The 23,817-nt window shown below is 32.9% G+C and overlaps 3 protein-coding genes across 3 annotated transcripts; 1 reads left to right on the forward strand and 2 right to left on the reverse strand.

Moving 5' to 3' along the window:
• The first annotated feature begins 4,614 nt into the window (after positions 1 to 4,614).
• LOC145555491 (protein FAR1-RELATED SEQUENCE 5-like) lies at positions 4,615 to 6,674 on the forward strand. The gene is made up of 6 exons (XM_081617228.1): positions 4,615 to 4,723; positions 5,346 to 5,710; positions 5,823 to 5,967; positions 6,084 to 6,235; positions 6,287 to 6,543; positions 6,659 to 6,674. Exons 1-6 carry the CDS (start codon positions 4,615 to 4,617, stop codon positions 6,672 to 6,674), a joined length of 1,044 nt encoding a protein of 347 aa, XP_081473354.1.
• Positions 6,675 to 10,580: 3,906 nt separating this feature from the next.
• Positions 10,581 to 12,546, reverse strand: LOC145642356 (putative E3 ubiquitin-protein ligase RHC2A). The gene has a single exon (XM_081693506.1). It carries the CDS (start codon positions 12,296 to 12,298, stop codon positions 10,991 to 10,993), a length of 1,308 nt encoding a protein of 435 aa, XP_081549632.1. The 5' UTR covers positions 12,299 to 12,546; the 3' UTR covers positions 10,581 to 10,990.
• Positions 12,547 to 20,246: 7,700 nt separating this feature from the next.
• Positions 20,247 to 22,481, reverse strand: LOC145556619 (glycerol-3-phosphate acyltransferase 5-like). The gene is made up of 2 exons (XM_081618272.1): positions 21,685 to 22,481; positions 20,247 to 21,532 (listed from the first exon to the last, which is right to left on the reverse strand). Exons 1-2 carry the CDS (start codon positions 22,252 to 22,254, stop codon positions 20,612 to 20,614), a joined length of 1,491 nt encoding a protein of 496 aa, XP_081474398.1. The 5' UTR covers positions 22,255 to 22,481; the 3' UTR covers positions 20,247 to 20,611.
• Between the last annotated feature and the right edge of the window lie 1,336 nt (positions 22,482 to 23,817).

The following is a 23,817-nucleotide window of genomic DNA, read 5'->3' on the forward strand; positions in this document are numbered from 1 at the left end:
GAAAATATTAAACTTCAAAAATGTACATATCATATACTTAGTATTTATGTGTCTTACAAACTGAATTGAACATGTACATCGTCTCTAATTTAGTGCATGTGGTATACATAAAAATAATTATGTAGAATTGTCATCCTGATAATATATACTCTTCCGTACTCTTATGATCCTTGTAATTTCGAATTAAAGACCTCACTATCTTAATTTATCACATTTAGGTGACCTAGCCGGCCTATTTTAGATTCTAGAGCCTAACGTTCACATCATTCGATCACGTCCTTATCGCTGGCCCTGCCATATGTAAACAACCAATAAACCACCAAAGCAACACTACACTAGAAGTATCCATGATACAAGCAATCATGACAAGGTTTTTTCCTCCATTTTATAATAGTTTTATGTTTGATTTTTCACACGTGCAATTTTAACCATATATATATATATACACTTTAAAAAATATAAGATATTTTGTACCGAGTATTAATTTAACACAGTACACAATATATGAACCACAATTCACAGGGTACATTTCTAAATACATGCTCCATTTAAGTAATTTGACCATTGATAATTTAATATATACGTATATCATTCCATATATTGTAATTTAATCAATTTTGTATGATGCACCATTAATCTATTATTCAACAGTATTGGAATCTACGCAGTACAATAAAATAAAGAATACTACACCAAACAATTTCAATGATACGGAGTATATATACTTATCAAAAGTAACATTTAAAATATTCCATAAAAACATTTTACATTAAAATTTTAGATTTTTATTACCTTTTCTAAAATTTGAGTGATAGTACACTTTTCATATTGTTTTTTAGTGGAAGATCGAGAATAAAAACAATTTTATAAAAATTGTTTTATAGCTTCAGATGTAATTGCAAATTCTAAATCCGCAAATCCAACATCACTTGCGATCATCCCTAACAATTCTCAAACGGCAGTAAAAATTGGACCGCCGGAGCTACCAAAATCAGAAATTACATTATGAAAAAGTTCATTCCCTTCGATATGACTGGCACGACCCATCGATAAAAAACGGAAAATTGAGAACAAAAACAATCTAATAAAAATTGTTTAAAATCTTTTGTTGTAACCGTAAATTGAATAAAATTGGTTAATAAAATATGAAAAAACAAATAAAATAAATTATATTAAAATTATGTACGAATTAACAAATTAAGTAAAATAATTTATAAAAACAAATTGAGTGTAAATATGTAAACATTTTATTGCACATAATTAACACATCATGTGTATTGATAATATTATCATTTCATTTTTAATAATTCAATGGTACATAAATCAATATTTTTTCGTATTATTAATATTTTTAATAATAAATTTATAAATAAATTTATGTAAACATACAATAAGTCATTATGTATTAATTTTCAACACGTAGCATAAGTAATAATGATGAAATCAATGTCGAAGCTCAGTTCTCTACCTTCTTCATCAAATGCTTCATCAGCAAAGGAAACAAAATCAATTGCTGGCCAAAATTGAGTTGCAAGGAAGATCACCAATAAAATCAAAGGCCACACACTCTCCTAAACCTCGAGATGCGGTTTTTAACTTCTATTGGGAGAGCTCAAAAGATGTTACGAAGTCCTTGATTTCTACCCTACTGATCACAACATTGAAGGACTAGTTCGGTTTATCCAATGAAGGAGCTAATAATGAACTTCCAAAACAAGAGCAAAACATGGTAACTACCCAAGATGAATTTGGCGGAGAAACAAAATCAAACCTCATAACCAAAATCAAAAACCATTTCACCAAACAATCCATTATCCCGAAACCTATAATTCTTGCAAAAAATAAGTTGTTGAAACCAAAAACCCCCCAACGAGATTAGCAGTGCCGTATTTGAGGCAGGGCAGCCGGAGCGCCTGCCCAAGGCCCACGACCAGAAGGCCCCCATTTTGCTGAGCATAAAAGTCTTCAGAATCAATAGTATAACTAATTCATGTGCACATATAAACATAATTCTTCTGTGTCCTGGTGGTTCCATGATGCTCTAGTGCTCCCGTCCATTTATTTTGGTCGTGGGTTCGAAACCTATTCCTTTACTTTTTCTTTAAACTTTTTCTTTGCATATTCTATCTCAATTTGCTCTACTATTTTAAATAAAAATGCACCCCAAATTTTTGTTATAATAGTCTTATTTATCAATTTGTTCTACTACTACGTATTTTTTAAATATAATTGCACCCCACATTAAGACATTTGTATCTAGTCTGACTTTTTCATTACTTAACATAATTTGAATTAAGACTATTAATTCCAAGTAATAAAAATGTTCCTCTCCTACATATATTAAAAATATATATATATACTTTAACATACTTCCTCCGTCAATTTTTTACATTCCTATTTGTAAAATTATATGGGAATTAAGGAACTAAGAATAAAACAAATAACAATAAAACAAAACACAATGGGAAGTACGAAGTACAAAACATTAAATAATGTCTTTGAGTAAAACAAAGATAGATTAATATTTAATGATGTCATGTCATCAATCCTTTGCAAAAAAAGGGACCAATAACATGCTCGTATTAGAAATTAAGAACCAATCACATTCATCTAAATTTAGAAGCGAGAATAGGAAAGTAAGAGTAAGAAAATAAGAGTGAGCATTAATTACTTCACAAAAAAAAAAAGGGATAATTTGAGATATTTGGAAAAAAAAAAATACTTACTAAAAAAGGAAAGGAGGAATGTAATTTTGGAATACCCAAAAAGAAAAACAGGAATGTAAAAAAGGGACGGAGGGAGCGGAATACATTATTATAAAAAAATAAATAAATTGCAACACTTTGACTAAAAATATGAGAGCTTTTTGGATAAAGTGTTGCAATATAAAACCGAAAAAGTATAGATAGGGCCCCATATCTTACTTTGCCCTAGGGCCTCCGAAATCTCAGAAACGGCCCTGGAGATTAGGCAATATAATACCTTCGTAAGTACATGCATATAGCATACATACATATGTACACTTATAGTTGAATATGTTTTGAATATTAATTCACATTTTACGTAGTTGAGATTGTATTAGGAGTCTGCAATTGTTTTATACAAAATAAGTCAATAAAATTGCTTTTAGTGTAGTTAGTATTACTTTGTCTCGTATTATATTACTTTGTCTCGTATTGAATATATTACTTTGTCTCATATTTGCAATATTCTTCGTATTTGTTGATTGGTTCGTTATTTCTTTGATTTTATATGTTAATTGATCGATTTATTAGGTGGTTAAATAACATGATTTGGGCAAAAGTTTACAAAATGCTTGATATGTATAATGACTGATTTTCTCAATTTTATCGAAGTAATGGTACAATGTTAGTGTGATAAAATGTTAAATTTGAATTAACATTTGAAATGACAAAAGTTTGTGATGGTAATTTGTAATGATGTAATTTTACTCATAACACCTCAATAGTAAGTTTTATTAAAAGTGTAGATGGCTAAATATATTCATTAATTCGGATCATCCCATTAATTCATATAAAGTATATAGAGCACATTGCGTATGGCTGTGTACTTGTGTTTTGGTTGGTCTCATATATGAATTATAAAATTAAATAATCCCAACTTGACTTTGTTTTGATCATGCACCCTAATTCAATTTCATTCACTCGTTAAAAGACACATGATGCATCATTAAAAAGACGACACATGATGCATCATATAAAAGTGTGAATTTCAAGTTGGAAATTTCTTCAATTCGATAAAAAATGTATGTGGAGTATCACAGCCTTAAGTTTTGTACAAATGTTTGCATTTCATGAAGGTTTGATCCTCAATTTTATTCTACATCCGCCACTGATTTTCAAACCACATGACGGGCTGAAGGAGAGGCTTAGGATTAGACAGAAATTATTTTATCTTACCTAATTTGATTTTACTTCATTGTTTGAACTTATTGTATTTGAATTTTCTAAGCTTATTTTATCTTCAACAGATAGACCAGAACAAATCAATAATAATAATTATAATAATATCACTAATTTAATCTCCCTTATTAATATACCCTTATTCATTATTTTTTTTCTTTTTAATTCAAAAAAAAAAATCTTTTTTAATGAAAGGTATAGAAAAATTGCTTCGTTCTTTTTAAAAAAAATAATAAAAAAAAAAAGAAAAAAAAGAATTGCTTCGTCAATCAAAAGGATGATAATGTCAATAATATAAACTAATCAGATATTCACCTAATATATTGAAATCTATTCGTATTTATCAAATTTAGGAAACAATTGAAATTTACTTATATTTTACCACTTTAGCCTGCTCGTAATTAAAACTGACTACCCCTTATATAACCGCATGAAATTTTCTTCCTGAAGGCGGATTCACCATGCTTGGTGCATCCACCTCCTTCACGCATGTTTTTTTTTTTTTTTTTATAGAAAAAAAAAGAATCTCTGTTTTTTGGATACTATTAATTACTTGATTTTGGATCTTCTTTCTATATATATAGTGTCTAGACTAGGAAATTTATATTCAGGCTTCAATTTTCAAATTGAGTGAATTTTTAGAGAGAGAAATAGGGAGAAATCAAACTTTAAGAGAGAGAAGCTAAAGAACATGGCCAATCATGGCGAATTTCGACATGATTCATATTGCCGTTTTGCGTTTGATGATCAAGATAATGATGATTTCAGCGAGACTGAAGACATTGTTACAGAAGGAAAAGGTAATGTAGTTTAATTTTTTTGTAATTTAATTGAATTTCATGATTTTCTTATTGATTTTATAATTTCGTTGAATTTGATTAAATTGATATCTTGAATTATCATTTGATTGAATTTAATTATAATTATTTTTCACAATGATGATTTATTGCATTGATTTCTTGAATTATTAATTGATTGCATTGAAATCTGGAATTATTAATGTATTGCTCTGTTTTTTGTTTATAATGTGTTACGTTGAAGAAAATTAGCACACATGTTTCTGTCAAAAAAAAAAAAAAAAAAAAAAAATTATATATATAGCACACATGTTCATTATATTATAGTTTAATGTTGTTTAATGTTGCATATAATGTACATTACATGAATCTTATATATAACGTTGTTTTGTTAACCAATGTACATTTACATTAGCTATAATGTTCATTATGTCTCTTTCTACACCAATCAAATTTGAATATGATGTTCATTAATTTTGGATACAATGTTCATTTATATTTTGGCTAATGTTCATTTAAATTGACTATAATGTTCATTTATTTTGACTACAATGTTAATTTATTTTGACTACAATGTTCATTTATATTTATGAGAATCCTCAATTTTATTAATTGTTATGTATAGGCTTTACAGAATCTACTACTTCTGAGCTACCATTTAGAAAAGTAATGTCAGACAAAGAAGCATGTGAATTGTACAATTCATATGCTTTTAAGCATGGATTTGGTACAGGCAAAGCACTTAAAAGGACAAGGGAGGATAAAAAGACAATTCGTTTGCGAACTCTTGTTTGTAGTTATGCTGGCTTTAAGAAAGTGAAGTCTGATTCTGTGTACCAAAAAAAGGATTACCGTACCGGTTGCAAAGCATTTATCCAGTTTGATGTTGATAAGGAAACTGGTTTGTATCATGTTGTCAAACATGAAATGGAGCATAATCATAGCAGGGTTCCCATTTCAAAGAGGCACTTGATAAGATCTCATAGAAAGGTTGGTCAACATTAAAGAACATTATTCATATTGTAAAAGAACATAGTACTGTATTTTAATGTACATTGTATTATTTGATAACGAACATGTATGTGATAATGTTTTATTACAGGTTTATGAGGATCAGATTCATATGGTATCTACCTTGACTGAAAATGGTATTCCTATTGCTGATGCGTATCGTGTAATAAGGAACCAAGCTGGCGGTGAAGCTAATCTTACCTTTTTTCAAAGAGATCTTTATGTTGCATTAGATGGTGAGAAAAAAAAAAGAAGTTCGACGGTTGTGACACAAAACAGCTTATTTGTTATTTTAAAGAAAGGAAGGCTATGGAGTATGACTTTTATTATGATTTTGATGTTGATGAAAAAGGGCATCTTCAGTCATTTTTCTTCCGGGAAAGCAGGATGAAGGTTGATTATGATGCTTTTGGTGAGTTGCTAGTCCATGATACTACATATCGTATTAATAAGTACGGTATGATATGTGGTCCTTTCGTGGGTATGAACCATCATAATAAGAATGTAATGTTTGGTATTGGATTTCTCATCAATGAAAAGTGGGAATCTTTTTAGTGGCTCTTCAATACTTTCTTAAGATCTATGAATGACAAACATCCAATTACCATCATGACTGACCAAGCTGCATTAATGGCCAAAGTTATTAGGATTGTATTCCCTAACAGTCGACATCGATTATGCACTTGGCACATTGGTGAAAATGCCAAGAAAAACATCAAAGGAGTAAGGGCAAAGGAAGGCTTCACTGACTTATTTGACATTGTCCTAAAATACACTGATTCTATTACAGAGTTCGAACATTATTGGACAAGGTATGTCTTTGAATTGTTCTTAATTATTTTGCTCTATTTTTTTTTAATTTATAAGTTCATGTTCTTTACTTTTATTGCAATGTTCTTTACTTATATTTCAATGTTCTTTGTTTAGTGTTCATGTTCATTAAAATTTTGGAGTATGTTCTTTTTATTATATAGTATTTTTTTTTTTTACACGTATGCTCTATTAAGAAGAATTATATATTCTTTTCAGAAATAATGTATATTCTTTTTTTAAATATTCCTTCTTGCTATAGTTTTTAAATAATCCTTCCTGCTGTAGTATGTTTACACTGTCCTTAAAGCAATTTTAACCCCCACTATGATTGCTATGGGTTACCGGTTAATATGCTTGCAAGATTTCCCTAAATTTGAGATCAATTAAAGTAATGTAATTGAACTCCCTAAGAACACTTTAAGAACAATAAGAATAGAAAAGGAAGAAGAAGATAAAAATAATAAGGTAAGTAATAATTTTGGAGCAATTAATTATATATAATGAACAACCTTTTATTCCAAGAGTCACCATTTCCAAAAATAAATTAATTAAGATAATCAGACTTTTAATGAAAAATTACCATTATCATAACTAATTTAACCGTAAGAAAGTAACTACTTGCATTCATTCAATCGGGCAAATAAACTGACAAACTTTTAACTAGGCCCACGCCTGATCGGGCAATGCCCTCCCGATTGGGCCATCTACACTTAGGAATAGGGCTGTGCAGAGTACGGTCTAGACCGCACCAAACCGCAAACCAAACCGCAATTTTGCGGTTTGGTGCGGTTTGCGGTTTGGAAATTACGGTGCGGTTTTCAAATTTGACCAAACCGCGGTTTTGCGGTTTGGTGCGGTTTCAAAAAAATTTCAAACCAAACCGCACCGCAAACCGCAATTTAATGCAAAGACTCTTATATGGAAAGAAGACTCTTATATTGTATTTATATGTACTGAATTGTGTGGGTCATTATTAAGAAAACCAAAGTTTTTCTTTCTTATTACTCTCCGTTTCTTATACTTTGGAGTTGCAATGGAGTGGTTGTGGTTTACTTAATGATTTTGCTCCATGTTTGCCTTGGCATGTTACTGGGTCACTATTAACATTGAAGTAAAGCACTACTTTATTGAATTATTTGCATAGTTGTACAGTTTCCAAGTAAAAATTTCATAACAAAAGATTAGCAAATAATCATTATTTGTGAGGTAAAAAAATTATGGAAAAACCGCAAACCACACCGCACCAAACCGTATTTTGCGGTGCGGTTTGTATAAAATTGTGGTTTGAAAAAATCACAAACCGCAATTTTGCAGTTTGGTGCGGTTTCAGATCCAAACCGCACCGCGCACAGCCCTACTTAGGAAAATAATTTTGCTTTCGCGCCCGATCGAGCTAACTTAACCCTATCGGGCGAGCAAAAAGTACTTTCCTTAGTTAATGCTCGTGCCCAATCAAGCAAAGCCCGCCCGACCGGGCCCGTGGTCATAACCACGACTCACATTGAAAATTTTGTGTTGCCCCAATTATTAAACTTATAGCCTAGCTCCAAGCTAAACTTTTCTATTTAACCAATGTAGGAGTTTTTCTTCCCAACATCTAGTTAAATAGAATAGAGTAACTTATAGACTACCTCCAAGCTATACTTTTCTATTTAACTAATGTGGGAGTTTCTTCCCAACTTCAAGTTAAATAGAATAGAGTAAGCTATCATTCTCTATTCAACCAAAGTAGGAATTTCTTCCCAATAACAACTTAAATAGAATTGAACAAGCCAACTTCTTCTATTCTACCAATGTGGGACTTCCATCCCAACACTAAGATATATAGACTAACCTATATAACCAACTTCTATTCCACCAATGTGGGACTAATTTCCCATCATGCATAACACCTATTATGAAGACTACTCTAACACAGTTAACTAAATATTACAAGGAATTTCTGATTTATAATACGCCAAAAAATGTTAAAAGATTACATCTTGAATGTAATAATGCACATTTTTATGATTCCTTCCCATACTTGAAAAGGGACTCCACTTCCCATGCTGCAGTTGAGATGAACTAGTTAGCATGAAGAGCATTCACCTAGCTCTGTCTCACTAGGGCTGCTTATCGAGCGAGTCGATCACGAGCCGATAGGTGCTCGACTCAACTCGAAAACTTTTTGCATGTGCTCAACCCGTGCTTGCTAAAGTTTCGAGCAAATAAAACCTGCTCGACTCGTGCTCGTTAAAGTTTTGAGTCGAGTCGAGTAGCTCACAATCTGCTCATTAAAATTTTGGTCCTTCTATTATTATATGCCTTTATTTATTTATTGTTCAATTTATATTGTTTTTCTTATTATATATAGATATTATTAAAAATTTACTTTTTTTTTTTTTTTATGATATAAATTAAGGCTTAATAAGTGTCAAATTTGTTTAAAGATTAACTTTGTTTACAAATTCTATATTAATAATATATTATCGAGTTGCTCACGAGCATATTGAGTCGAGTTAGAGCTTGCTCAACTCGTGCTCATTAACATCTCGAGTCGAGTCGAATTCGAGTCGAGCTATCTTGAGTCGAGTTTTGACCGAGTGTTGACCGAGTCGAGTACGACTTGCTCGCGAGCTGCTCAACTCAATTAGCACCCCCTACTCTCACCATTCTCTTAAAAATAGAGATAATCCGTATTTCGAAAAGTAAAACGTATTACAGAGAATGTTTAAAATGTATTACGGAGAATGGATTTTATGCAACAAGATAATTAAAGCTAAGAAAGGTGGCTGATCTGGTAATCACTTAGCTCTGTCTTAACAAAAAAAAAAACATAAAGAACAAGCCATTAGAAAATTAAGACACCAAAGGAATGACAAATTAAACACTCGAAAGAGAAATCACAAAAGGAGCTGCTTATCTGGTTCCAACCAGCTCTCTATAACTGTCTTAACCACTAAATCACGGAGTATCATTTAAATGACATGAGAAAACAAATTGAAGACAGCCAAAATTTTATGTAGGTTCAATTATTTGATAAACAAATAACATAAAACCATTCATTCTACAAAGCACATATCAATATCATGGCCAAAAACGAAACATGCTGCTGAAAGATTCAATTGCCCGAAGCAACAGGCCATCAGGGAAAGAAGGATCACGATAGGAATAATTGAACAAAGGTATGGTTGCCTAGTGATTCAGAATTATGAGCATACATTCTAAGCAAAAACAGAGCTCAATGAGCTGCATCTCCGACAGTAATTCTTCAAAACTCAACAACCTTGGAAACAACAGCAGAACACAAACACATATAGCACAGCTGCTATCGAATGCTCAAATTAGCAAGCTAATACTACACACATAGCAGAGTTACCATAGACAGCTCAAATTAGCAAGCTAATACCGGTATAACACACATGTAGCAGAGCTACTACCGACAATTGAAATTAGCAAGCTAATCCACATATGAGTATACAGCAAAGCTAAGACCGGCTGCTCAAATAAGCAAGCTAATACCATCAAAACAGATACCAAAACAAGCTTATGTCACAGATTCAATGGTAATCAACAAGGGAAATGGCTTATAGTTGAATGAACCTTCCCAGCATATCAGACATACTTCAAGCAACTATTTACTAAACATTAACTAGCCATAAAAAGAAAAGAAAAACTGCATGGGAAAGGATCATAATCAAGCTCAAGTAGATAATAAAAGGTCATTGTTGCACATGTACAAGATTGTCAGTATATAGCAATAATAGCATATGATAGATGACACTATGACAGTTGTTGGCTAATGTCAAAAACTACAAAATTGCAAAATTCTACAACGGAATGCTAATGAAACAGACATGATCTGACAACAACTTCAAAATAAAAAAACAAGAAAAGCTTTAATTGATCTTCAAATACAGTGATCTAACTCAACAATGTCAAAATTTCTCCCTGGCATGTTCCAACAGAAAAGCCAAATTACCAATAATTCAATTCTTTCTCTTCTAGCAACCTGAGGAGCAATTGAGCCAAACAGATAAAAATGGAGAGAAGATAGTATCTCAACAATGAACACATATTATTGAACTAATTTTGATTCTTTCTAAACAAAAAAATTGATTCAAGATAAAACAATGATTAATAAGTTTCAAACAACTAAATACAAATTATCAAAAAAGGGTACCTTAGAATTGATGAAAATAAACAGATTATATTGGATTACACAACAATACATTTCAACCAAGTATGCAATTCATATTGCCATTGCATACACTTCTCCAAGGTTTCCACTTTCTTGTTCTTCTTCTAAACCTCTCATTTCTTTTCCCCCTTTTCCTATATAAACTTTGTCTACTAATCAATCTTCCAACTCTCCTTCATCCCTCCCATGTTTTATGTACAAAATCCAACCCCCCCAATCTAATCCCATCTTCATTCCTTTCCCAAATTCCAAGCTTTTCGACGACATCACCATCTTCGTATCCGGCTCCCCATTTCAAAACCCCTGCTTCGTGTCCTCGAAGAGGCGCTAAAAAACGAAGTTGCTCGACTCCTCTGGCTATTATTAATCCTTGAATCCGAGCTTGAACTAGTAGAATCCTCCAATGGTGATTGATTCCTATCCCCTCCACCAAAACAAGAGAACAAGTTCCTGAAAACCCTTCGAATTCCGCCACTTTCCCTTGACCTCCCACCTCTAGAACCCCAAGAAATCCTCCTTGGCACACCTCCTTGATTAAACCCACCATCCATTTCTGTATAAACCACAGGCAACTCCCTCTCACCTCTCCTCCCACCTGCAAACCTCCCCACAGCAAACCCGCCACCGGGCAACCTCCAAATAGTTAACCCAACAGTCTCATCCTCATTCCCCTCAACCAAACCACCTTGAGCATTACTATTATTGTTATTATTACTACCAGTTTGGCCCGGGTTCAACTCGGGCGAGTGCGAATGCGAATCAACCCTATTATCAGAGGGCAACTCGTGCCTACAAACAGGACATGAATTTCTCAAAGACAACCATGGCAATATACAATCATGGTGATAGATATGCTTACAGGGCATCTCTCTTGCTTCTGAACCCAGCTCAAATGCATCCTTACAAACCGCGCAATAACACTCCCCTTCGATATGCTCATCAACGATCTCAATCGTAGGCATTGATTCGATAGCCGCTTTCGAAGCAGGCGGTTGTTCTGCTCTCCCAATCCCATTGATCTCAATCTGAGCTAGCTGATCCAACAACCGATCAAAACCCGAACCCAGCAAAAACTCCGATACACTAGCAGGTAAAGGCCGAAGACCAGATCCTCCACCATCATCGTAGTAAAGCTCATAGCTCCCTCCACCGGCAGCAGCAGCGGCATCTGATTCCGATGGGGCCCGCAAAACTATTACCGGATTAAACGGTGACCGGTCACCACCATTTCTCCGACTCCGACGAAGTCTAGGGCTAGAGGAGAGAGACTCACGAGAAGAAGCAGAGTTCGAGTTCGAATTAGGGTTTCCTCCCACCATGTACATCGCTGCTGCCGGAAAACGACGTCGTCGGGAGTCGGCGAGAGGAGAGGATGAAAGCTGAGACGGAAGCGGCGGCGGCGGTGCCGGCGGCGAGTCGATTTCTTCGAGAAAACCGCCGTGACAATCAGGGCAAGAGATGGCGGAGGTGAGAGAAATTGGATTTGGCGAAACCCTAACAAATCGATTGCATCTGTAACACCAGTATGATGTATGAGATGAAGGAGATGATGATGTAATTATTGCCGATGACATCGAAATCGGACTTTTCTTTGAATTTCTACCAAAATTAATTCCCAATTGAATTGTTCTTCTACAACTGCAGATCCAGAAAAAAATGTAAATCAAGAAAACCTAATTAAAATCAATAATATTATGGGGAAAACCTAGCAATTGGGGGACGCCGGTAAATGAAGAAGATCCCGGCGAAGGAGAGAGAAAATGAGGAGAGAGAAAGTTGGGGGAAAATGGAGGAGAGAGAAAATAGAGAAATGTGAGAATAAAAATAAAGGAAGAAAAAGGAGGAAGAAGAAGAAGAGGTTGAGGAATGAGGAGGAGAGTTTGACGGAATAAGCGCGTGGGTCCACGCAGTTGAAGGACACGTGGTGAGGTGTGATTGGAGGAGGGTGTTAACGGCGTTAGTTTTGGAATTGTTAAAAAAGAATGGTTTAATTAACGAGGTAGTATTAATAGTGATTAGTGTTTGCCGAAAGAAGGGAAAAAAGAGTTTGAAAAAGGCGCGTGTAGTAAACGAGTAAAGGAGTTTAGGGTGTATTATTAAAACTACTAGTAGTGTATTTTGTGTAATAATAATGTGAGTATGAAATTATGAATATGATATTATGAATATGGACTGTTTGGCGCTCCAGTGGGGCCCTAACTACCTAAATTTGCCCTTAGAGCATGCACAACAATGAGGAAAAAATATTTTCCTCATTCTCTCTCTATCCACTTTCTCTCTCCTTTATTTCATGAGGAAAATTGGTGAGGAAATTTTACCCCATCAATGATCAAAAAAAATTTCCTCACCTTTCTCTCTCCTACTTATTCCAATACTCCACTTACATTTCTCTCTCTTACACATCACCATATATTTGTTGATTTTTGTGGGGCCCACTACACACTATTCATCATGAGATTTCCTCATCCTATGAGCATTTTTGGACTTCCTCATGAGCATATTTTTTTTTCCTCATTGTTGTAGTACCAAATTCATCATTTTTGCTCAACATTTTTGCTCATGAGGAAAATTTTCCTCATTGATGGCAATGCTCTTACAAACTTATAAATCTCTAACATCGACTTCGTCTATATAAATCGGTCTATATCGGGTGTTTGCTTCTTTGGTTGCGAGAAGTTTGTGGGACTGGAACGAGAGTGTTAAGTTGAGAGAGGATTTAAAAATATAAAGTACTGTACTCCCCTTCGTTTTTAATACTACGTATATGACATGTTTTGACTTTTGTTGTTTAAATTAATCGAACATCTAAGTTTTAAGAAAATATAGTCAAAGTTGTAATAAAAGTCAAAGTTTATCAAATACTACCTTCGTCACATATTATTTGCAATGATTTGAAATAAAGTGGAGAGGAAAAATGTCTAATCGTTGTAAATAATACGTAATGGGGGTATTCCATGGAATGGAGGGATCAGAATAGATGGATTTAATTAAAAGGTTCCAACATGTGCACGACTTACTTAATTACATGAGGTTTTTCCCGTTGAAAGTTTTGTAACTGTGAGAGAAAAATTACCTTTTTTTTCTTATATTCGGCCAAAAAGTTTTGTACGGAGTACCCTTAATTAATATACACCGCTAGGTATATGAATTTATGAATATATACTTTGTATTCAGCTTAACTTGAATACTAGCATTAGTGTTTGCCTGTATGACAATGATCTATGTAATGGTAAATTGGTAAGTGCGATTAATCTATGTATGTAATAATGTATTAACATTAGTGTTTTCAAAAATTGTAGTATGGAGTTCTAGGTTAGGTTTTTTTTTTTAATAAATGGAAATTTTATTAGGGTTATGGTTTAGATATTGAAATAACTATACTAGAAACAATTAAGTAATAAGTATGTGCATTAACTTTTTATTCAAAGAATCTTTTATACGTAGCTGCTAATACTGAAAAAGTTATGCACATCAATTGATATCATTCGTGCCAAGCTAATTAGTTTGATCTTCATTATTAGGGTTAATTAGGACTTCATCAATAATTGGGCTAGCTAGACAATTAGACATACATACATTGCATGTGCTTTGGTCGTTCTTCTATATAGGTTCAAATAATTATGTATGTATGTTTCACTAATCCACTTGTACTGACCCTTAGAAAGATGTCCATCACACAAACAAAACAAAGGATAATATACTACATTGATCGAGCAAGCTAAGCTAGGTAATTATGGAACATATATAATTATTAGTTGCTTCATAGGAAGAGACCAGGGTAGCTCAATCTTACCTATATCAATCGAAGGTTTACTCACGGTCAACTTAAATTTTATTGAAATGAATGTATCCGATCGAATTGGTACACCTAACATAAAGTAAATGACAAAATTATATAAAACACTAATAACTCGATCATTAGCCTTATCTAGCTTTATAAAAAAAAGAACATTTTCGAATGTAAGATGGACTTCAAACAGAGAATGATTCCAACTAAAGATTGTCTCTGTATCACTAAATGTCAATACAAGATTTGTAATGAAGATTAGTAGAATCTCACCAAGGCCGGCCCTTAACTATCTTTTTTGTGATAAAAGACTATTATAAGAGATTGAAAAATAACTAAATAAGTATGTTTTCTTTGCTTGTGGTAATCCAAATCAACCAAAAATAATTGCACCTTAAAATAAGACATCAAATTAGTGTGGATAGAAGAGACGGCCATCATGCAACTACTCTATTTTAAAACTTTGACTATTTACGGTTAATTAAAAAAAAAAAAAGCTAAGTTATGATACATGAGTCAAATTCCTATGTATTAAGTTTATCCTTTAATTTTTAAAATGTTTTACTAATTAATTAATCGGGTTTCTTGTTAAACAATCCATATTAGGAATATACATGATAAAGACTAAGGAAAATTTGACGAAATTTACAAGAAAACTTAAACCCTAAAACATGATACGGAGTAGTAAAGACAAAAGATATTTGTGTGTTATGTAGAAAAAAACGGTCGGACCGGGGTGAAATCAAAGCGTGTGAAGAGAAAACCGGGAAGAAAACAGTGAGCCGCATGGTATTAGTCAAGTAGTCAGTGTTGAATTTTATTTTGGCACAAGGGTGTTTTTAATGCTTTGATTATAAATTATAATAGAGTGATTAAATAAAGTTTGAATTTTGGAAGCAAGTCATGATTTTCATATATTGCATGCGTTTAATGTTGGGGCCTACTTTGGTGTTATGGAGTAATTTCTTTTGTCAATTCTTATGATGTAACCAACTATGTATTCATTTTGCATTGATTAAAAAAAAAAAAAAAATACCGTTTCGTAAGATTTATACTTCTTTGAGTTTAAATTAAAGACATACAGAGTATCACGTTGACAGCAAAGACAATAAGTTATCTAATGTTATTTTGATTTCCCTTTGTATAAACGTGGATAGATTAAATGTATGAGTAGCTTATTTTTCAAAAGGATTTTTCTTTTTTTCGATGTTTTTAAGAAATATTGCCTAGAATTGGTATGACGAGGATTTGAAGGGTTTTGATATTAAATTGGGGATAATTCTTACTGTATTAGTCTATTACTGTGTTAAATATTTCAAAAAATATAGACGTGAATGTATGAAATATATCAGTTTTGCAAAACAAAATGTAAGAAATATGTCTTGAGTCGGGAGCTAGGAAGATATGACCATATCTAAGAAGATTTAGATAAGTGAAAATCAAGTGAATATAACACTTTTTATGCATTATTTTATGCCTATCTCCAATGGTGGCCTATATAGTATATATGTATGCATATTTCGCCTTCAAAATTGCATTATTCCTCGAACTTAATTTTTTAATTATAAGCTAGTAGATGTTTTTGTATTTCGATATGCCATCAAAAGAAATTATTCTTGCAACATGCCCTTAGCTTGTGCACACAAAGGGACAAAATAGCAAGAGTATATAAACACTGCTTAGCATTTTAAAACAATTAAACAAAAAAGGATATTATTATTACTCTATCTTCTAATAGCATTACTATTGATAGAATGAGCTGTTCTTATTCATTACAAACTACATATAACACAAACCAATACGAATAATTAGGTAAAATCTGATTTCGTCCGTTTCGAGTATATAAAAAAGAATTTGCACAAATCACTAGCCACATTAATTTATTAAATCTCTAAACCAACTTTTTTTTTTTTTTTTTTTTTTTTGAGGAACAATCTCTAAACCAACTTAACTAAACTTTGTTCATGTATTAATTATGAAAATAATTGAAGCATAAAAATAATGCAAACTCATTTTTTATATTTATTTAATACTTTGTACATGATAACATGATCAAATCACACCATGAATAATTTGTTCCGATAAACTTTTTCTAAAGAGGTAAGGACGCTTTAATCTTACGTGGTCCGACCCCTTTTTTTCGGGTTTGCTTTTGTTGAGATGTGAATAGAGGGATCATCATAATCATACTTCTTCAAACGGACAACAACGTAGAAGAAGCACACACCCATTAACGGGGGAACAGGACCGTGGTCCATAACACATCATCTTTCAACCCTTCATTTTATTTATTTATTTATTTTTTTTTTTTTTGAACGAGTCTTTCATTTTCCCAACAATTTTTGGTGTCTTTTCTATTTGGAATTTCATGAATCTGCATGACCCTCTTAGAAAGTTCTAACTATATTATCTTTAGTTGCTGACACAAAAATAAAATTATTGAATTTTTTTTATATATGTGTATGATTTTTGTTGATTCTCTAACTATGTGATATGTCCCCTATGCGTAAGAGGGGAGGGAGCATCTAGGAAAATATGCTTCCTTTTTATATACTCTATATTTGACAATTAACATACCTTTTTCTACCTTTTGCTTTTATAATTTTGGTGATTACTTTTGTATAGTAGTTTTAAATTTAATTAAATGCACTAAATACCAATGGAGTTGGATACACTTTAAAATTCAAATTTATTGCATTCTGTGCACAATTGTGAAAGGTTACAAAAGTTTTTATAGGTTTCTTAAGCAAAGAAAAACTTGTAAAAATAAAATATGTGGAAAACACCTATACAAAAGTTGTACATCTAATAAAGATATCAAATGAGTCATTGAGTAGTGCTATCTTTACTTTACCAAAAAAAAAAAAAAAAATAACCTTGTATTTCCACCTTTTATTTATATGTAACTTAATAATCTATAAATTACATTGTTCGACGCGTGATTTAATCAGGCATTTCCAAATTAATACGGAGTACCACTTTAGGCTACTTTATATGCTTATTTATCACCGAGAGTGTTCGTTAGCAAGAACCTAAAACAATGGAATATAAACAAAGTTACTCTGTAATGTATGAAATATTAAAATTCAACAATGAATAAGGGGAAATGGGGAATATAATCATAATAGTATACTCCCTCCGTATTTTATTACTTGTTCCACTTTCCTTTTACAATCGTATTTTATACTTGTTAATTTTCTTTTTTGAAAACTTTTAAGTAATGGAACAAGTAATACGGAGTAATAAAATACGAAGAAAGGGAGAACGACTGAATGAGTATTTTTTTTTTCAGCATTCCAACAATACTCCACCGTGTTGAAAAAGGCAAATACGAGCAAGGCCCAGGTATGAATTGCTTCGGAAAAAGCCCACCAATTTGTTTAACGTTAACATTTATGTACACTACCCAGTCTGCCTCGCCTTATCTTTTGGGCTTAGTATGCAAAAGAATGACAAAATACCCTTGTACTTGTTAGCCATTTTATGTACAACAGTACAAGTAATATGGTGTATCTTTTACTGACTGTCCAATTTACATCAAGGAATGTTAGGAACCTATGCAATTTTGCAAGTGGTATCCAAAAACGAAATTCCTCCATTTTTAAAATTATTTCACCATATCAGTTGGACACATTAATTTTGATAGTGGAAATAAATGAAGCGATAGAAAACTAAAATTACAAAATTGTTCATGTAATGTAAACATAAACTAAAGAATAAGGGTTTAAATTTAAGGATATGTTGGGTCTTTGTAGTGTGAATAGAGTTATTTTATCCTTAAGTGAAAATTGCGCAATATTTCTCAAACTTTTTTTAAAAGGCAAATGGTACAATATTAAAAGAACAGATAAATTATTAAATTTCACGTAAGAACTTTTAATTTTCTGTAAAACAGTGTCAATACTTAAAATTCTCTATACACATTATCAATAGCAAATTTGAAGAAGGTAAGACTTTGAATATTTCAAAAGCCTATATAGTTCTTAATAATCTAACAAGAATGTTATGGGCTTTCAGCCTTTTTTTTTTTTTTTTTCCCTTCCTTTTTCTAGATAGAAAGATACACGAAGTTAGACAAAAAAGCCTTCTCTCAAGACTAATTAAAAATAAAATAAGAAAACAAACTACATATGACAATGCAAAGGAGTGAGCTAAAACTAATTGCACAAGAAGATTAAGGATTTACGAAACATACAAGTCTGTTGAGCTATTCCACATTTCTCTATTTTACGTACTAGATACTAGTAGTAGAATGAATAGAATAGTACTCCGTAGTATTAAATTTTTCTATCTAGAACTTATTATATGACAATAATGACATTGTTGTCTTTGTTTCACTTAGGTCATACGTGATGTAAAGATGAGGATGAGATGTGCGATATAGTAGTCATACCAATCCAGCTTCCGTGACCACTATGTGGTCAAAGCTACTTTCACCTAAGTACCAGATTTAACTTCCAAATTAATATTAAAGTAACGGCATTTTGCAACTATTCTACAATTTTCCCATTATTGTTCACCAAACCATACTTTAAACCATATTTTCTCTCAAGTTTCATTAATATACTTTTTTTTTTTTTTTTTTTTTTTTTTTTTTTTTTTTTTTTTTTTTTTATATAGAGAGCATACTTGTATAGATGATCTTCATGTTACTTGCTACGTATTATAATTGCAAGTTTTTATAATCTTAATATATTTCTAGATGATAGCCTAAAACCGTACCCCATCATCGATCTATCTTTTATGATTCAAAGGATTTCATTACATCACATTCACCATGTAAATTTCTAGATAATAGTAATAGTACTTCATTCATGATACCATAGGTAAATTTTACTCCGAATCATACATGCTATCAATTAATCAAGTTTTGGTGTGTGCACTACATACTATTGAATGGTATTTATAATTGTATATTATGTATACACAGTATATACATTTATTTAATGGTGCATAGAGAGCTATGAAGACCATACACTGATACACTAGACGAAATTTGATCCGATTGTACTCAGGGCACCAAGAGTTAATCTCTTGGAATGGAAACATAGCAATGATAGCATGTTTACAGATTTTCAAACTTTTTTTCCAGTTTTTTTTTTTTTTTTTTTTTTTTTAGAAAATTTTTAAGTCAATTTTATTTATTTATTATATGACTGATTATTATTTTTACTAACATTTCATTTCCTTTTTAGAGAAATACACAACGTCATTGTTTGAATCCGTCAAATGGTCACTTGCTTGAATTGGTTTAGACTTGTAACATTCTTTAGAATGAGGCGACAGACTAAGCTTAGGATTGATATGTCTATTCCCACTTTCTTACCGATTTAATCAACAAATGACAAGGATAGATATGTTCTCATTATGTGAGCCATATCCACAAGATTAGGTTAGCGTTATTTATTGCTTTTATGTTACATTGAAGAAGAAGAAACTATTATTTGCCTCAAATAAGACCAAGCAAAGGTATATCACAAACAATTGTACCTACCAAATACTCAATTAATTAAATTCATGGACCGAATAAATCTTATTTCCCTACGCTAATTATAAATTGTTCACTTGCCTCTCAAATTCATTGAATTTGTATTGGACTATTGTCATGTTATCAAAAGGTACGAGAGTGTGTTAGTTTAGGATGACAATTGAAAAAATCCGTACCTTGCCTATTTAAAGAATAACGTACAATACACTTGAAAAGTTTTCAAAAAATAAAATAAAATACAATACACTTGAAAAATATGTTATTGAATTGCATGAATTTAACTTTGAAATTATGAATAAACTAACAGATGATAATCTGCCAGCAACATTCTCACAATACATACCTTATTTTTACATTCACTAGCTTCAAAAAGAGAAAAAAAAAAATTCTAATATGAATTTTTTCATAAAGAAAAGATGCAAATAAATAAATAAATAAAAATGACTAGCCTCTACTTCTATACAAAGCATGTTAATTAATAAATTATCCCCTTTGATTTAATTTAAGTAATTAATTAAGACCACCAAATAAATTAAAAGATTCATGGACATAGAGTAGAGGCAAACTATTCAGTAAAATTTTTAAAAATGGGGGGAAAATATGTTGCATGTATTAGTGAATGAAAGGCTTGCAAGTGCTCACCACCTTCCTTATGCTACCAAGAAGCCATGAACTCTTAGCATTCGACACGGTGCCATCGTTTCCGGCCAACAACCTATACTTGTCCTTCCTTGTGAAGTTGGTGCATTCAAACCCTAATGTAGCGGCCAATATACGTTGCACGTAATTTGCAACGTCATGAGGGCTTTTACCGGCTGAGCAAGTAGCCTCGGCGGGTAGTTGGTTCAAGAAGGTCACCTCATAGATAGGTCTAGGGTTCATGAAGAAGAAAAATGGGTCCAAACCTTTCCAACCACGGGCCGTGGTTGCGTGGAAGAACCCGACCCTATAGTTCATAGCAACGGGGACAATATTATCGGTTAATTCAGCAAATAAGGCACTAAACCTTAATAGAAAAGGTTCCCTACATGTAGTACCCTCAGGACAAACGACTAAGTCCCCTCTTCCTAGCTCTTTTTTAATTCTTTCGGCATCCACGTGGCGATCACGGGTTAATCGAATGGTTGGAATTGGTGAAAGTATTTCGGACACCCTTGAAATAGAATATGTAACGGCTGGGATCCTTCTGCCTAAGACGTAGGAAAGTATAACGGGGTCCATTAGGGTTCGGTGGGTGCATACGAAGAGGACGCCACCGGATGAGGCCGGTGGCTTGCCCTTCACTATGACGCCGCCACCAAAGACAGCTGTCACGTAGGGTACTAGCCAGAACGGGAGGATTAGGCCAAATGACATTCGGATGACTGCTAGGACTACACCAATAGGGAGCCATAGGAGGATGAGGAGCGCGATGAAGGGTGTTGGCCGCTTTACTAGGCGCCCGTCGTGGAAGATCACTGGGAGTGGACGGTTGAGATCACGGTGTCCGTTGAGAAGCTTGTCTGTTGTGTTGAATGGTGGGTGGCATTGTTCCTGAAATAAGGGTGTAACAAACATTAATCATCAATTGTTTACGTGTGTCAAATTAGGATTACATGCCATAATTTTATATCTAGGGTATACAAAGAAGTTACATGCAAAATTTATGTGATAAGATGTACAAGTAAAGTACATAGTATATTTACCTCGCAAAGTGATAGGAATGTGTTGCTATCATTTATACTTGACCCTCCTAGCCCCAAAGAAGGTGTCTCATCACCAAACAACTTAGCAACCCGACCTGAATCAGACCCAACATCACGAACAAATCCCATTACATATCCAAACCGGTTCACAACCAACTCACTCCCAATAACCTCATCGGCCTTCAAATGATCCTTAAGAAACCTCTCCACCATAACCCTAGGAGTTTTAGTCACCACAACTTTTTTATCATATTGACTAAAAACCCTCCAAGCATCAATATCAACATCATCCATGTAAAACTTGGGTAAAACCGCCCGTGCCACGGATTCAATATCAGAAAGCCGAACCCCTACTACCGCGACAAAAGTAGTAAGCTTAAATCCAGCATCCTTCATGCCCACCAAGTCAAGAAAACGAATAATAGGCCATAGAAGGAGAAGTAAGGTGAATCGAATAAGACCCGAGGCCTCGAATGCAATAAGCATGAAATATGAATACGGGTCCGGATCCTTCACAAGTGTTCCTTCTAACTCCGCTACTACTGACTCCATAGATGGTATAATTTTCATAACTTTCGTTACAACTCAAAAACTTCTAGGAAAATTAAATTTTCTTAAACAAAAAATTAGGATTATTTTTTAGTGATGAATTATAGTTTGTTGTAGAAAATAAAGAGTTTGAAGGGTTTATAATGAAGTGTGAAAGTAAGGAAATATTTGTTCTTTAAAAGATAAGCAGTTTATCAGTTTACAACTACCTTAGGTTGATATTTTCCTCTGCATGCCTCTCCCCTGCTTTTTATATATTGTTCTTCACACCCCCTTTTTTTTTTTCCTTTTTTTTTTTTCAATTTATATAAAAAATTAAAAAATTTAATGTTTCTTAGGTAAGATTTTGGGAGCCAATAAATGAAAGAGAGTATGTCACGTTAACATAGTATACAGATATTGATTACTTAACTCCAACAACCAAAGTTTAATTAAATCTAGATTAACGCGATTTAATTATTTTAAGTCCACGTGGCTGCTAAAGTGTATGTATAATTAGGTCACTAACTCGCATATACATACACACGGTTAATATACATACTAAGTGCACAATATTTGACTAGTCTAAAGTCTAAACTAGTAAACTGTATAATCTTCACTAGTTGTTGACATGTAATATGTATAAAGTAGTTGGTATATTAATTTGTAAGAAGGATCCTACTAGCTAGCATTTGAACGAATACTTTTTACAAGTTAGTCGGCCTTAGATAGTAAGGCTCGAACTTTTAACCCTAACTTTTACCGTCTGTATTACCTCCAATCCAAGCATGTCCTAACTTGTTTAGTTGTACTCGTGGAATAATCTAGAATTTTCGTTGTTTGCATGATTTAATAATTTCCTACAACTATGTCACAAATTGATGTGTACGCGTGTATATAGTTCAGGTGAGTGTTTAACCAATTATGATAAGATTATTTTAACATATTTAATGGATGAGAAGTGCAAGTAATCAATTATTGAATGACACCTGTAATAATGTTCTAATTTGTGAAGCGAATCTGGTATCTGTCTGCGTTGAAATTTTGTTGGGCATATATGATCTGCCTATACATACCAGCATAAGGCCGCAAATGTCAATTTTTCAATGTCGTCTATGAAGAAGACTAATGGATTTAATAAGAAGAGGGGTTAGTGTAATACGTAATCATCAATAACAACTCAACATCAGCTCATAAGAGCTGAGTTAGGGCAATACTTTTGTCTTACACGGTTACACACTTACACCCAAGAGTATTGAAAATGGTATGTACTTCTCCACTATAATTAGTATGTAACGTGGTGACGGATAAAAAACTGTCGATCCCATACATGTGAGTGAAAGTGTTGTCTCATATTAAAAGACTACAAATGTAAAGAGAAATATTGAGATGTGATCCCACATTGAAAAAAAGAGAAAGTCGTGATGACCACTTTATAAGGCTAAGGGGCTACTCCCCTCACTGTCATATGATTTTGATTTGGAACCTCCTTAGTCATATGAAGTGGACACTTGTAAATTTCGTTTATCATAATCACTCGTAAATTTCGTTTGAACCTAGCTCGCATATGAAATTGTTATACATGTCTTTCTTTATAGAGTGAAT

Source organism: Chenopodium album, chromosome 8 (genome assembly GCF_948465745.1).
Source record: "Chenopodium album chromosome 8, dcCheAlbu1.1, whole genome shotgun sequence".
Taxonomy (NCBI): Eukaryota; Viridiplantae; Streptophyta; class Magnoliopsida; order Caryophyllales; family Amaranthaceae; genus Chenopodium; species Chenopodium album.